The 16,409-nt window shown below is 44.1% G+C and overlaps 1 protein-coding gene across 6 annotated transcripts in view; it reads right to left on the reverse strand.

Annotated features, from left to right (window-relative positions):
• The window catches only part of REEP1 (receptor accessory protein 1), a 229,360-nt gene that overhangs the window by 84,174 nt on the left and 128,777 nt on the right, over positions 1-16,409 (reverse strand). For all 6 annotated transcript variants that reach the window (XM_029592819.1, XM_029592799.1, XM_029592790.1 and 3 more), the window contains exon 6: positions 10,813-10,975. In XM_029592819.1, the coding sequence (XP_029448679.1) occupies positions 10,813-10,975 (163 nt within the window). The remainder of the gene's footprint in view (positions 1-10,812; positions 10,976-16,409) is intronic.

The raw sequence follows: 16,409 nt of genomic DNA on the forward strand, positions 1-16,409 counted from the left end.
TAATTGATATTTCTAGAAAAAGATTGAGAAATTACTACTTATCTGATAATTTCCTTTTCTCTAATGAAGACAAGTTAATCCACACCAGTGGGTTATGCACCTCTACCAGCAGATGGAGACAAAGCAAAGCTGACGTCACGGTATATATAACCTTGCTCTGACATCAGCCTGCCAGTATTCTCTGCAAAAACTAACTGTGGACAAACTATCAATACTTGATTATAACCATTAACAGACAACTACTCAAGCACTAAGCAACAGGAAACACTGAACTCAGCCAAAGAGTGTAACATCACTAATCTAGGGACTGAAACTGACACTTACCAGTTATCCCTGGAATCCAGCCACTCAGGAGGACAACAGCCAAGGGTGGGAAGGTGAATTAACTTGTCTTCATTACAGAAAAGGAAATTATCAGGTAAGTAGTTATTTCTCATTTCTCAGCATTCAGACAGGTTATTTCTCATTTCTCAGCATTCAGACAGGTTAATCCATACCAGTGGGAAGTACCTAAGCTACTCCTGAAAAGGGAGGGAGGCTGCCTGCCATCTGACCAACACCACACACACAAAGGTTGCGTCCTCTCGGGACTGCACATCCAGATGGTAATACCTGGAAAAAGTGTGTAAGAAGGACCAGGTCGCCACTCGACAAATTTCGATGGAAGACAATAGTCGAAGCTCTGCCCATGACACTGCCTGAGCCCTATTGGAATGAGCCTTAACCTACTTAGGTAACGCTGGCTCACCCCGATTACTCCCACCTGGAGCACGAACTGCCAGTCAGTCTTCCTAAAAGATCTAGAAACCTCCAAATACTTCAAGAGATGTCGCTTGACATCCAAGGTCCACAACAGACAAGATTCTTCCACATCTCTTTCCCTATCCAGCGTCGGAAGGGAAATTGACTCAATCAAGTGAAAGTCTGAAACCACTTTTGGTAAAAAAGACAAAACAGTTCACAGCTGGACTGCCCCAGAGTCACTCACAGGAATGATTCCCAGCAAAGAAAGGGCCTGCAGTTTGCAAACTCTACGCACAGAAAAATTGCCACCAGAAAAAATGTATTCAAGGTAGGTAAGTAACCTCAAAGAGAGGGTATGCAGTGGCCAAAAGGTGGGACCTGCCAGAAAATCCAGAACCAGATTAAGGCTTCACAAGAGTACCAGGAATCACAAGGGAGGACGAAGATGTTTCACTCCCTTCAAAAACTGGGCCACATCCAAATGGACCAATAAGGGTCCCCCATACACCTAGCCCTAGAAACAGGCATTAGCCACCACCTGTACCTTCAAGGAATTAAGGGCCAAGCCCTTACTCAACCCATCCTGCAAAACGTCCAAAATGAGTAGGATCTTAACTGAACGAGGATGAACCCCTCGTTCCTCACACCAAGCCTTCAACACTCGCCAAATCCAAACACAGGCTAATGAGATTGAGAACTTCCAAGCTAGAAGCAAGGTGGAAATCACAACACTGGAATATCCCCGCTTCAGCAACCTAGCCCTTTCAAGGGCCATTCTGTAAGACAAAATTGAGTCAGATCCTCATGAAGAATAGGCCCCTGTTGCAACAGATCTCTTTGGAGCAGAAACCGTACGGGAGAGCCGGACAAGAGTCTCTGCAGATCTGCATATCATAGCCTTCTGGACCAGTCAGGAGTCACCAGAAGTACCATCTCCATGTGCCTTTTGATCCTCCGAAACAACCTGCCCAACACGGGCCACATTTGGGGGGGGGGGGAGAGGAGGAGAAGGCATACAGAAGTTTGCCCTTTGGCTACTCCTGCACTAGAGCATTGATGCTCAGAGACTTTTGCTGTCACCTGTGACTGAAGAAATGATGAACCTTTGCATTGTGCAACATTGCTAGTAAGTCTAGATATGGTAGGCCCCAGCGGCTCACTATGAGCTGGAACACTTCATCTGACAAATCCTATTCTCCTGGATCCAGACTCTGTCTACTGAAAAATTGGGTCTCACATTGTCTTTTCCCACAATATGGGAAGCAGAGATCTCCTGGAGAAGTAACTCTGCCCATGCCATAAGCTGGTCTATTTCCTATGACACTTGTTGAATCTTGGTGCCTCCCTGGTGATTGATATAAGCCACTGTCATTGCATTGTCTGACATCACTCGGACCGCTCGACCCTGCAAGCGGTCGGCGAACCACAAGTATGCCAACCGAATGGCACGCCCTTCCAGACGATTAATGCTTCAGAGCAACTCCTCTGCACTTCAGTGCCCCTGCACCATCAACTCCTGACAGTAAGCCTCCCAACCTTGAAGGCTTGCATCCGTCATGAGCACCAGCCAGTCCGGAGCCTGCAAGGAAACTCCCTTCCTTAGATGGTCCGTCTGCAACCACCATTTCAGTTGGATGCTGATCTCCACCGGTAACTGAAGCCATATCGAGTAGTTCTGTGACTGTGGACTCCACAAGGCAAGCAGAGTACGCTGAAGAGGACACATATATGCCCTTGCTCATGGAACCATCTCAAGGGTGGCCACCATCAAAACGAGCATCTTCAGGTAAGAACATACCATTGGGTGAACCACTTCTATCAGTAGCCACACCTAAGCCATCAGCTTCTGAATGTGGATCTCTGGCAGAAAAGCCCTGCCTTGCCTCGTATTGAAACAAACACTGAAATACTCCAGCATCTGGGATGGCTGTAAATTGCTCTTGACCAAGTTTACCACCCAACCTAGCTCCTGCAGCAAGAAGACTACCTTCCAAGACTCTCATCCAAGCTTTTGGCCTGAATTAACCAGTTGTCTAGGAATGGGTGGACCAGAATTCCACCCCTTCACAATGCTGCCACTACCACCATCATGACCTTGGAAAAGGTTCTGAGAGCGGTGGCCAAACCGAAGGGGAGCACTTGAAACTGATAATGTTGCCCCAAAATGGCGAACTGCAGAAATTGTTGATGCTCTAGATGAATCCACAGACATAAGAATCTCACCTGACTGTACTGCCATTATCACCGAGCGTACTGTTCCCATGCAGAACTGAGTCACTTGCAAATGATGATTGACTCCCATCAAGTCCAGGATGAGCTGAAAAGAACCCTCCTTCTTGGGTACAACAAAATAAATGCAATAACTGTCCATATTTTCTTGTGATTTGGGCACTGGAATCAAGGCCCACAAGTTCAGGAGCCTCAACAACATAGTCTCCATTGCCTGCTTGTTTTGTGGGGAGCTGCAGGGAGACTCCATGAAGATGTCCTGAGGAACGTTATAAAATTCCAGAGCATAGCCATCCCTTATCACCTTCAGAACCCAGTGGTCTGACATGATCTTGACCCACCTTCGATAAAACAGAGATAGATGACCCCCTATCTCCTGCTCAGGGAGGTGGGTCAGTACACCTTCATTGAGGGGGTCGTGAGGCACTGCTACCCAAGCCTGTACCCCATCTGGGCTGCAAGGACGTGAGAGCTACCAAAGAGCTAGCCCTCTGCGAAGCCACGCCTCTATAGGTTTGAAACATCTGAAACCCCTAGTACGACCTCTCACACCAAACAAGCTTGGCACCTGCTTCTGATCTTCTGGCAACTGGGGAACCTGGGATTTGCCCCACTTATCAGCCATTTTTTCCAACTCACTCCCAAATAAGAGTGATCCTTTAAAAGGCAATTTTGTAAGATTAGACTTTGAAATTGCATCGGCTGACCAATTCCACAGCCATAGCTGACGTCTGGCCACTATCACTGAAGCCATCCCTCTGGCAGAAGTATGGACCAGGTCGCAGCCCGCATTCTCCAAAAAAGGTGGCTGCCAGTTCCATCACTGCCCTGGAATTCAAGCCAGTCTAATCGACCTCCTTAGATAGAAGCAAACAGGCATGAGTCTCAGGGAGCAGCAAGAAGCTATTTGCAAATCCATTGCCACTGCTTCAAAGGCCTGCATAAGGATAGCCTCAATTCTCCTATCCTGAGCATCCTTCAATGCCGCTTCTCCTTCTACCAGAATGGTCATCTGTTTGGTGATGGAACACACCAGCGCATCCACTTTAGAAAAACGCAAGTGCTCTCTCGCCACCAGATCCAAGGGGTACAGTCCTTCCAATGCTCATCCCCCTTTAAAATTAGCTTCAGGAGCACCCCATTCAAGATCAATTCACTCTTGACCAGCATCCATAACAGAGAAGAAAAAAGATGCTTTACACAAAGTAACCAAAATAGGATTTTTCTTTGGCTCAGACATGGGATCAGTACCCGGTACTCCCAGCATCTTCAACGTCTGAGAGATTAGCACCGGCAACTCAACTCTATGACAGAAGCGCAGCATTGTTCTATAAGGTTCTAACCCTGGAGGAATTTCTCTATCCTCTAGGGAGAAAGGAAAATACTTCATCATCCATGCCATCCGGGCCCTCATCAGTGCAACCCGCAACAGCCTGAGATGCCGTCCGATATTTACCTACCGCACTAGCTAAGCAGGATTCTGCAGTCTGCAATCCTGAACTTTCAGGTTTAGCTAGCTCTGCCGAACGTGCCTGCAGAAAGGACTGCAATCCCTGGAAACATTCCACTCAAGAGAAAGTGGAAGGGTCCATACCAAAACCAGGGATTGTTGGTCTGGTGCCCACTGAGTTGCCCTCCCCTGCTGACAAACCAGTAAGGGGAATCTCAAAACCAGAAGAAACGTCTGACAGGTTCCCCTCCAGTTCCCTTCCTGCAACCTTTTGTGAAGAGCTGTGCTCAGCAAAATCAGTTGGAGATAACTCACCCTGAGCCTCCAAGCAGTGCTGACAAAGATTAGAGGGAAACTCCAGCTGTGATGCCCAAATATGGCAAGCCGTGCAACTCGCAAGGTGCTTAGGTTTCTCTGCTATCAGTGTCATGGAAAAAAGATGTTCAGAAGCAGCATGCTCAACAACACAAGCGCTGAACAATTGTGTGTCCAACAGTGAGTCCACACCGACATGCCTGGACAGGATGCCCAAAAAACAGACGCCCAAAAATTAAGACACACACACACATATCCATTGTACAAGTATTCAACATTGAATGCTTGTACAATACATGCTCAAAACTTGGACGTCCAACCACGTGGTCCAGACAGACGCTCAGCCTGGACGCACAGGCATGAACTGACATCAGGTACTGCTTTTGCAGGCGACTTGCACAGGAAAAGTGCATGAACACCGTTGCGGCCTATCAAACGATGTCTCAGAGAAGCCTGAGAGTGGGGCCTAGCCCAAAGGGCAGCTTAAGCTGCCAAACTATCGTGACTTCCTAAGTCCCCCACAGAGTTGGGGATGCACGTTGGATCAGCGCACCGAGGCTCAGAGACCAGAAACAGAAGAGGGGTCTCTAAAACTCTCTCTTTATATTATTTTTTAAAACTCTTTACATAAGCTCAGCCCTTCCCGGCCAAGTACAGAGTCAGTCTCCGGCAGCAGGGGGAGAGGGCTAATGCCTTCACCGCTGCCCTCAGTTTCTTGCACCCACTAGCCTCTCAAATGAATCTCTCCGGGCAACTAAGTCCATGCCAGTAACCAGGTACCGAACTGAGGCACTCAACTGAGGGAGAGATCACCAGATATTACCTCAGGAGAACTCAAATGAGGGAGGGACCTTATGGTATCACTTCAGGAGAAGCGGGGCTTGTTAATTCTCTTTCTCCTTCTTTTCTCTCTTTCACTTTTTTTTTTTTTAAACAAGCAATCCCCAGTAAGGAGATATACATCCACCATCTGCTGGAGACGGTGAATACTGGTTGGCTAATGTCAGAACAGGAGTATATATACCGTGATATCAGCTTTGCTCCATCTCCATCTGCTGGTATGGATTAACCTGTCTGAATGCTGTAAAAAATTTAAATAAGGGTAGGTTATTATTTATTAAAATGTAATCAGTTTTATTTTCTACTGATAATATCTATGTATTAGATGGTTATTTATGTCGTATCTCCTTTTCTTAGTGTGGTTTATTCCTTTTTACTGTGTAATTATGAATTTGTAAGTTGCCTAGAGCCTTTGACCAGACAGGCATCTCAGAAATGTGATAAATAAATAAATCTTAAACATGGGTTCTTCCAGATTTTAGCCTTCTTTATTTCAACCATGTTCATGGTATTAAGTATATTTCATGAAATTTCTTATTTATTTTCTCTGTATGTCTTGCTTAGATTGTAAGCTCAGTGGAAGAAGGATTCTCTATTCTGTGCATCTATACAGTGCTGTGTATGTCTAGTAGTGCTATAGAAATGATAAGTAATGGTGACAGCAGTACAAGCAGCATTGAGATGAAGATAGAAAATGCCTTGTTAGTTCAGACACCTGCAGCAGCTGGTAAGGTGCAAAGCATGAACATCTGCTGGCTTGGAAGGTCAGTATGTGTAAGAACACTAGAAAACACTTCTTCCTGTGTAATTTTTCTTCTCCATCACTGAAAGGTACAGGACTGATCCCTCAGCTGGTAAAGCAGGCCCTTCCCTTACATAAACCATTCAGTATTCAGCCCCTGTACTGCTTTCAGGACCTGGCAGCTGACAACAGTATTCAGCACATCAATACAGAAAAATAATGGTAAGATAACAAGAAATAGAGCCTCCTCTGCCCCATACATGAAACTATTTCTTCCATCGCTATCTTGCAGGACTTTACAGGGGCATCCCCAATAGTCATGCCCTTCTACAGGGGGGCTCTGCCTTCACATGTACCAACAATGCCAGGACCCCAGAAGCTTGTCCACAACATCTGTCAGCCATATTGTGTGTGTGTGTATGTGTATATACATATATATGTTTGTTTTTAATTTAATTTTAAAAACTTTTAAATTGTATTTCTATTTTTGTGTGCATTATGGCTTACTGTGTATGTACCCCACTGTAACCCGCCAAGAACCTTAGACTGTGCGGGATAAAGGTCCTGTAAATAGTAAAATGAACTATATGTTAGGAAGTTCTGCTCTCCTCCTGCTTTTTCAGCATAGTATAAGGATACTGTATGTTATTTGTAGGGACCTTTGTTTTCAGTTTTTATTTTATTTTTTCCAGGGAATTCATTATAATAAACAATATTAATTATAAATACTTAGAAATTCCCTGGAAAAATAAAATAAAAACTGAAAACAAAGGTCCCTATTTATTAGACGTGTAGTCAAGCATGGCATGTACAAAGAAATTATCACTCTCCTCTACACTTCCTCCTCTTCCCCTCCCCCTAGAAAAAGCCAATTTAAGATGTTTTTTTCAAATACTTTCAGTAAAAGTTTTGCATTTTATTTCCATTTTGTATCCTGCATCTTTTCTGATAGGATTAGTTATATGTGAGCATGCCTGATGGGTCTGTGTAGGCATATGAATGAATGTGCACAGTTCGGGTAAGGAAGTTTGTTTTCAATTTTTCAATTATTTCTCTTTAGAATTTATCAGTGTTTATGACAAGAACAAAAATGATATTTACCTAGAAAAATGACAAGTCATTTCTTCCACTAATTTCTCCCATTTTTTATTCTTGTTGCAATAAACACTGATGAAGTCATAGGAAATAAAAAAAAAAAGAAAACGAAGGTCCCTAAGTAGGGATCTAGGTAGCGTATATATGAGACCTGACGTGCAGATGAAGTATGTATGAAAGGGTGGGGCATGTATCATAAGTGAGAGTTTAAAGATCCTTGTATAATGCAAAGCGCTTTTAAAAAGATGAATGCCACAATCTCTGGCAAAGAAAGAAGTACAGTCTCTCAAAAAAGTGGCAAGAAAGGACTCAAAAATTATATCTTTGGATATCTTTATCCTGACACTTTATTCACATTCCATGTGAATGCGATATGAAAGCGTAAAAAGACAGAAGGTGGCAAGATCCAACTCCCATGATTTTCCATGGACAAAAAGAAACTATTTGTCACAGATTTTTTTCTCCCATAGAACATAACAGAAGCTGCATGGCAAAAAGGAAGCCAAGCCAGATTAAATTCTGCTTTAGCAGGGGTAAATATACTTGGTGTGGAGTCCTCCTGGAAGGGAATAAAATCCACACAAGTGTTTGAATTAATAACCTAATGGGCTGCTTCACGGGGGGCATGCAGGATAACATATATGGTATTCCGATCTCCTAATTGCCTCAAATCTTTTTATTCAAGCCATGCCAAATATATTTTTGACAGCCTGTGATAGTTCCCACATAGATCCTTTTGTAGCAGTTGCTATTGGGAAATCCTGAACAACCGCTGCTATTTTGCTAAAGGGAGACTGAAAACTGTGAGGATGAATCAGTCTCACTGTGAACATCCTGTAAACCAGGCCTGTCAGCAGCTCTCAAGGACAAAAGTTTGCGCACCATTAATAATCTCATCTCTTCTTTTGACTCATCTGCTATCGATAGATACTTGACCCCTTTCTTCCTTTTTTTAAGTAAGTCTTCAAATGTCTTTCATATGTAGCACCTGTGCCACATGGTACATCCTAGAAGAGTGTGCACCGCTGTATTTTCGGCCCTCACAGTAGTGCCCAATAAATGTTGTGAGTATACTCTAGAGCAGTGGTCCCCAACCCTGTCCTGGGGGCCCACCAGCCAGTCAGGTTTTCAGGATATCCACAATGAATATGCATGAGAGAAAATTTGCATGCACTGCCTCCATAACATGCCAGCTTTCGCTCATGCATATTCATTATGGATATCCTGAAAACCCGACTGGCTGGTGGGCCCCCAGGACAGGGTTGTGGACCACTGCTCTAGAGGGAGTGTGCTCATTGTGTGTTCAATAAGACTGAAGCTGAAGTTGTTTGTGTGAAGCAATGTAGTATAGTGAATGGGTCAGTAGATAAGCAATACACTGTATTACCCTGGAACATATCTGAAGCTGGAATAAGATATATCAGTGACTTTACTATTGAACTATAACCATGAGCCTGAAGCTCCAAGCCAGACCCATTAGGAGACAGTTTATATTGGAGAGTGAACCACTGGATCTACTACCTCAGGAAGGCTGGGAGAAGCAGCATGCTTTCATATCTTTAAGTTTACCACAAGAACTCCAACTGGAAATGGAATGATATAAAATATTTGATCTCTGAAATTTAACTGTGGAACTGACCCAATTGATCAGTATACAAGAATCTAGAATACCCAAATTGTGCCTGTGGAACAGCATTGTAAATATTTTTTGGTGTAAATGAAAGCCAGTTGGAACCACTACGTCCACAATTATTTCTGGTACTGGCTCCAGTCACCAGTGGTGCCACAGTAAGGATCTGGTTACACTTCCATTTTGGGTGCTTTCACGCGTGGTTCACTACACCGTCTGACTGACCACAACTTAATGAACTCTCAGACCATCAGGAAATGAACCCCTGAACATTATGCCAAAAATAAACCATTCTGCCAAAAAACTTTGTGAAATTGTGAAATATAAGGCAAAACATTTCTTTTAAAATTGTGGTTTATTTAGTGATAAATTTGCAAAAGCAAAAACAGTGAGGTTTGGGTTTTTTTTGCAAATTCCCATAAGACTCTTCTCTAGTAATTCAATATCCCTCTCCAGTATCAGGGCACTATTACTGCATTACAGAAGATGTTATATGTTCCCATCTGAAGTTAAAAGCATGCTACAAAAAGCAAAGTAAGATATTTGCTTAGATGGACTGTCTAACTGTTAACAGTTCAGCTATATATTTACAATTTTGGTATAAAAGTCACTAAGGGGGGGGGGGGTCGGGCAATTTTCACACTGTCTGCATAGGCACAAAGAGCACAAGTGTTGTTTGCTCACGGGCTGTGCACTGACTTGTATTTGCTCTTTGTGCAGGGAGAAACTTTGCTTGAAAAAAGGTCGTGCGCAGATTCAAAAACACCAGCCACACAAAGCACTCTTCCTCCCCTATCCTACACACACCTCTGAAAGTATCTTCTCTCAATGCGGCTCAAGCTCTTTCAGTCTCATTGAGGGTGCTCACTTTTCCGACAGCCGATTTATGCTGGTCAAACACTTTCTACCCAGGGAAAAAGCTTTACAAAGTTGGTCCTCAAAATCTTTTTGCACCAATAAAAATTTGAAACAGTTTAATCACTGGAGGGCGAATGAGAGGGGGAGTGATTTTCCAAGCCATCTGCGGGGGTAAAAATGGGGCTTTTAAAAAACTGCCTGTCCCATACGCGAATAAGAGGACGCATGCAGGGCCTGCACGAGCGTGCGTCCACCTGCAGTCTGAAGACGCATTCTTGCAGATGGGGGCTTGGGACGGGGCATGGAATCTCACACACACGCTTTTTTTTGCATTTTCAAAAGTATGCTCGCATTTTTCCTGTCAGAAAAAAAAAAAAAAATCTGCGCGCGAGTTAGCAGGAGTAAATGTGCGCAGGCAGTTTTGGTGGGATAATTTTCAAAAAAGAAAGCAGGCACGTGCCTGCTCTTTGAAATTGATGTAAGGTCTGTAGGTAAAAAAAAAAGTAACTGCAGACTTTATACTGATGCAGGCAGCTACAAAATGACCCCCATGAAGATTATTTCCCATAAGTGCCCAAATACAATTACAAATCAGCATTTGATTTTATGCTTCACTTGACACAATGCTATGTTCTGTGCCCAGTACACGTCATGAAAACATAAAAAAGCTGAATGCAGTAATGTCGGACTCCTGACGATAAGGAGTTTCAGAGAACATATTCTTTAGAAGTTTTAACGAAACAATGAAATATTCCCTGCCAGAAGGGTAATGAGCCTCAAGTATATCGTGCACTTTGGCGATGGCCCTGTGAGCATGTGAGTCAAGGGTGCCCTGCCTGTCTTTTCATTGCATTCCCAAATGCCAAAAACAGGAAGCTGTGTCGGGACAACACGACAGGGGCCACTCACCTGAGCCCTCCGTGCTTTGTGACGCGCTCCTCGCAGTCTTGGCCTTGCTCTGCTTGCTGCTCGCCCGCACGGTAACTGGGGGAGGGACGGGGGTTTCACCTCGAATTGAGGAGAGGTCCTGCATGCTGAAGCTCCTCAGCCGCTCCGACAGAGCGCCTTGTCCCTAAGGCAGCAAAAAAAAAGATAAGTCAAAGAACTGTAGTTTCCTTTTACGGCAGGGCAGCGGGTACATGTTCATTTTGATGCCGCCAGGGCTCTGGAACGGACGAGGCTGAGAAATTCTCACAACCTTCACTTGATTCTGAAACCGGGGCCTCGTCTCAGTGAGTGATGACTGCTTCCAGCAACAAGGAAAAATAACTGCTATACTTCTCCGTGACCTAACATGAAGGGTGTGCTTTTCATTTCTAAAAACTGCAAGCACCAATTGTCCAGTGGGGGCTGATGCACCTCTCCCAAACATCTAATGTGAAACAAGCCCATCATACGATGATTCTGTGGCAAGCGGGGCAAAGCCTCCTCACATCCTTCATTCACAAAAACAGCCCACTTTTGCAACAACGTTTGGGTTTATGATTACAGACTGGTGATGACCGATACGTCTGATGTTTGCTCACCAATGTATGATAACCCATAAAAGGATTTTACATATATGTACATAAAAAAAAAAAAAAACAGGGAAGGTAACTTTCAAACCGGCGAGCGGGCGCACATTAGCAAGCGTGCGTCGGCCTGCGTCCGGGGCCGCGGCCATTTCATAACTTGCGCGCGTATGTTATAGAACAGCCTGGCCGCGTGCACATATGCTCCTGATTTGCGCACGATTGAGCAAATCCCATTTCTAGCCCATAAGGCAGGGGATTTTAAAAGTGGTGCGCGCCCATGCCATTCCCAGTTTACCAGTTCATCCACCAGTTTGCCCGTTTAACAGCTAGGTCCTTCAACCCCCACTGGTTTGATAGCCTGCACTCCCCCCCCCCCCCCCCCCCACACCAGTTGCCCCAGACCCTTTAAGCCCCTCAGAAATGGCTCGATCCTTTTATTTTATAACTCACACGCTGTCCTTAGCAGAAGTAAAGTTACGTCGCAGGAGACCTCGGTGCGTGCCAGGGTGTGTAAGTATTTAAGTGCACATCTCTTGGCCAGGCCCTGATGTGCCCACGCTCCATCCAGAGCATGACTTTGCCATATCCCTTTTGTAAACTTCTGAGATGTGTGCACAGCTGGATTTACCCACGTATCTGGGCACTTTTTAAAATACGGTCGGTACTCACAAGCCCGACTTCTTCGCGCATCTGCTAATTGATGCGCATGCAGGGCTTTTAAAATTCACCTTATAAGGAGCAAAAAAGTGTGTTTCTCTATTTATTTTGAGCAGATTTTTTTCAAGCCAATGGTTAGTTTTTGGTTACCGTAATCCACTTTCATTTCATTTGGGCAGATAAAGATTGCAAGGCCCATTGTTTGCCCATTTTCCTATTTTGTAATTCCACAGACTTCACCTGCACTCCCCCATAACTAAGGATCCTCCTATCCCACACTTTCACCTTTTTTTTAATATTGAATAAGACACTACAATGCCTTATGAAAAACAGTAAAATTGACACAATCAATACAAAACACCAAAATATATGTTTGACCAAGAAAAAGAACAACATATTATATATGTAATCTAAGCCTTAATGTAGAGATGAGCTTCAGAATAATGAATTCACAAAGCAGATATTTTATTATATTTTTATAAAATACCTTATATAGAAGATAGCCCAATTATGGTAATCAATTGCTGGTAATTTATTTATTTATTTATTTCAATTCTTTTAATATACCGATGCTCAAGACGAAGTCTTATCGTACCGGTTTACAGCAGAACCAGGGGAAACCATTTAACAAGAAGAAAGAAAGTTACAATAAACAGGGAGTACAAATTCAGGATCGATAAGAGAGAAAATAATTAGTTTAACGTAACTCAACTAAAGAGGTAATGTAAAATAGCAGAAAACAATTGATCAGCATAGGGTGTTGATTTAGCAGCTGATTTAAATAGGCAGTTCGAGCCTAGTGGAGTTATTTTGGAAGTAATAGTGGAGTATAGTGTATAGAGTATAGGTATGTGGAGTATAGTGTATGGAGTATAGTGTATACAGTATGGAAGTATATAGTATATATATATATACATATATACTATATACTTCCATACATATATATATATATATATATATATATATATATATATATATAGTATATAGTGTATGGAAGTATATAGTATAGTGTATAGAGTATAGTGTATGGAGTATAGTGTATGGAGTATGGAAGTATAGTGGAGTAATAGTGGAGTTATTTTGGAATGAAATGGTTTCCATATCTTAGACACATTAGGATGCAGATCCCATAACTGATAAGTTATGAACTCCACTGTGTATACCTGCCAAAGCAGGAACAACCATCCAACCAAAGAGGGAGTGGAAGCTGATCTCCAGTGACAGGCGACATTTTGCCTGGCTGGGACTAACAAATTATTTGCTAAAGAAATCCCCCCCTTATTAACTGGTGGAAAATCTCCTTGCAGCTCACCCAAAACTACAACTACGGAGCGTTCACCCAAAAGTACAACCAGGGAGTGCAGGCGCACATGTACGCACGTATGCCAGCTCGCGCCAATGGACGCGGCCATTTTACAACATACGCACCTATATGTGCACATAGTATAAAATAGACTATATGCACATACATACGGGCACAATTCTATATGGACGCGCGCATACGCGCACAAATGCCACCTCTACCGGGTTAGGGTTAGGGGGGATTTTAGCAGACACGCGCACCGATGCAATTACCGGTTTCCCCAGTTTGTTCCCAGTTCGCCCAGGTAAAGGACAGGACTTCCTAACCCCCCTAGTTAAGCCTCCTTTTTATTCTGTTAGCCCTACCCTTATATCCTTGCTGATTAGCCTAGTAATTTTTGTTTTAGGACTTACACGCCAACCACAGCAGAAGTAAAGTCATGCGGTAGGGGACCCCTCGCACGCTTGTGCATGTAAGTATTTACACGCTGGTTTCATTCATAAATCCAGGAACGCCCATGCCCCGCCCCTTTCCATTAAAAATGTTGTGCGCTTAACGGAAGATACCTGCGTACGCTGGCGCCTTTTAAAATCTGCGCGGGGCGCGCCAGCCCGACTTCTGCGTGTATCTCCTGGCTTTGGCATGCGCCAGATTTTTAAAACTCAACTCTATGGAAGTAACTTTCAAAGGAGTTTTGTGCGTATATGTAACATACTATCGTAGCAATTTTCAAAAGCCATTTAAATGGTATAAATTTGTAACCCCATCCCGGTGTGCCTGTCTTGCATGGGTGGGGTTGGATGCTGTCCTTGCTTCGGTCTGCCACAACCCCTGCCTGGACATTGACTATGAGCTATGCCGCCTGCCACGACCCCTGCCTGGACATTGACTACGAGCTACGCTGCCTGCCAAGACCCTTGTGTGGAGCTCCCTTGGGCTTCATATCCCGTTTCAAGCTTGGCCTGTGCTGCAGTCTCATCTCTCATCTGGACTTCCTCCTTGGCAGAGAGTCCAGCCGGCCCCTGGCACCCAAGGGCTCAACCTGAGGGGAATGTAGGCTGGTATTGGTGAAGCTCCAGTGGGATTCTTTGCTCCCTCTTCAGCCTCGCCTGCTGACGCTGGGGGCCTGTGGGGCTCCTCCCCACAGGCAGCGCCAACTCCCCCTCGGTTCAAGGGTCCACCAGCACAACAGTGACCCTTTTTACTTTTGTCTTTGTCCCTAGGAGGAGGCATTTTTTTCCTCAATGTGTGTGCTGTATGTGCCAATAACCACACAAAAGTCACTTGGTTAGTGTCCATAATTAAACTTCTCTACTGTTGCAAAAAGTCAGATGAAAATGGCACAATTTAAACTTAATCCCCAGCACCACAGGGTTTCTTTGTCTGTGCAATCTCTTTTCTCTATCTGTGCAGGATTCTCTTACACACTGACAAGAGAACTTCCACCCTCCAGGGCTAGGAAAAAAATAGAGTCCCTAGGTGGGCAAGTGATCCCTTAGATGGGCAGGTCACCCCTTCCAAACTGGCAAAAATAGAAAGTCACTGCCCCTGCACAGAGAGCCCAAACCTCTCTCTCCAAAAGGTGAAGACTGCTGTTGGGTGTCCTCAGTGTTCTTAATTATTTCTTTACTCACAGTTAGCTGGGTTTCAGTATTCTTTTGGTTCAGACGAATCCCTGATGGGAGGGATCCAGGATGGAAACGGCAGCTTGGGCTGTTCCTTCTGATGGGCAGGAAGAGAGGCAGCTAAATCTTTCTCCCAAGTCTTCTCACAAAATAAAATATTCTTTCCCAAACTGATATTAACACCGGAAGGTCCTGGCAATGGGTCACCACCTCCTGCATCCTCTCTGAGGATGGAGAGGGGCAGGTCTTCCCTAACCTGGGCAGCCCCAGTCACAGGGTTCCTCATGCCCTGAGCCCAGGTGGTGCACAGGGGTTTCACCAGGCTTCCTACAAATTAAAGACCCTTCAGAAGTCCAGAATAGTCCCAGGATGCCAGGGAATGGAAAGGAAAAGCAGATCCTTGACCTGACTCCCAGACTCCCGACAGGATTTGTTGGAGCCCTAAGAGAGCAGGCCCAAAAATTCAAAACAGGAAATACAGGTGGGGGTGGAAGGGAAATAGAACCAAAGAGCTAAGAGAAACAGATAAGTATGAGAAAAAAAATGTGTGAAGCTTGCTGGGCAGACTGGATGGGCTGTTTGGTCTTCTTTTGCCGTCATTTCTATGTTTCTATGTTTCAATACTCCAAACACCTCCACTAACTTCAAAATCAACTCCCACTGCCCCCCAAGCCCTTTGAGGAGCGCTGCTATAAAACCTCTCAAAGGGCTGACCTTTCCAGTTCCCTCAAAGGCAGGGGCTGCATTTGAATGGCTCCTCCCCTCCTTCACTAACCCTATAGGAAATTCCCAGGGCTTATTGGTAACGGAACTGGAGCGTCCGTTACATATTACAGCAATTTCAAAAGTCCACTTACTCGAGTAAAGTGCATTTACATATGTAAAACCCAATTTTCAGTGTGTAAATGCTTTTTAAAATCAGGCCCAAAGGATCTAATGGTAAGTTAGTTCCTGCGAATTGGTATATCCAGGACTGAATTTCAGATCAATATATTTGTATTTTAGGGCATGTCCACCAAATATGAAAAAAAAAGTACCCTTACCTACACAACTATGCCAACACCTCTCCTGACTCATTAGACCATTCTCTTTAACTTATCTGGGAGAATATATCACCGATACGGGGAGCTTATATCCATTTTAATGTGCTATGACACATTTGGAATTTCCTGTTTTAATCCAACTCAAAATCGGTTATCTCCCTTTCCACAACACCCTCACATTTTGTCTTTATTTTATTAATTGCAACAGTAAGAGGCCAGGGAGCATAGAAATAACATAATATAACCTAACATAGTGTTGTTGGCAGAAAAATACCAAATGGTTCATCCAGTCTGCCCAGCAAGCTTCCTATGGCAGCAACTGCAGCTCTCTGCATGATACCGTAAAGTGTCCACCAAGAGCAGT

Source organism: Rhinatrema bivittatum, chromosome 1 (genome assembly GCF_901001135.1).
Source record: "Rhinatrema bivittatum chromosome 1, aRhiBiv1.1, whole genome shotgun sequence".
In the NCBI taxonomy this organism is placed as follows: Eukaryota; Metazoa; Chordata; class Amphibia; order Gymnophiona; family Rhinatrematidae; genus Rhinatrema; species Rhinatrema bivittatum.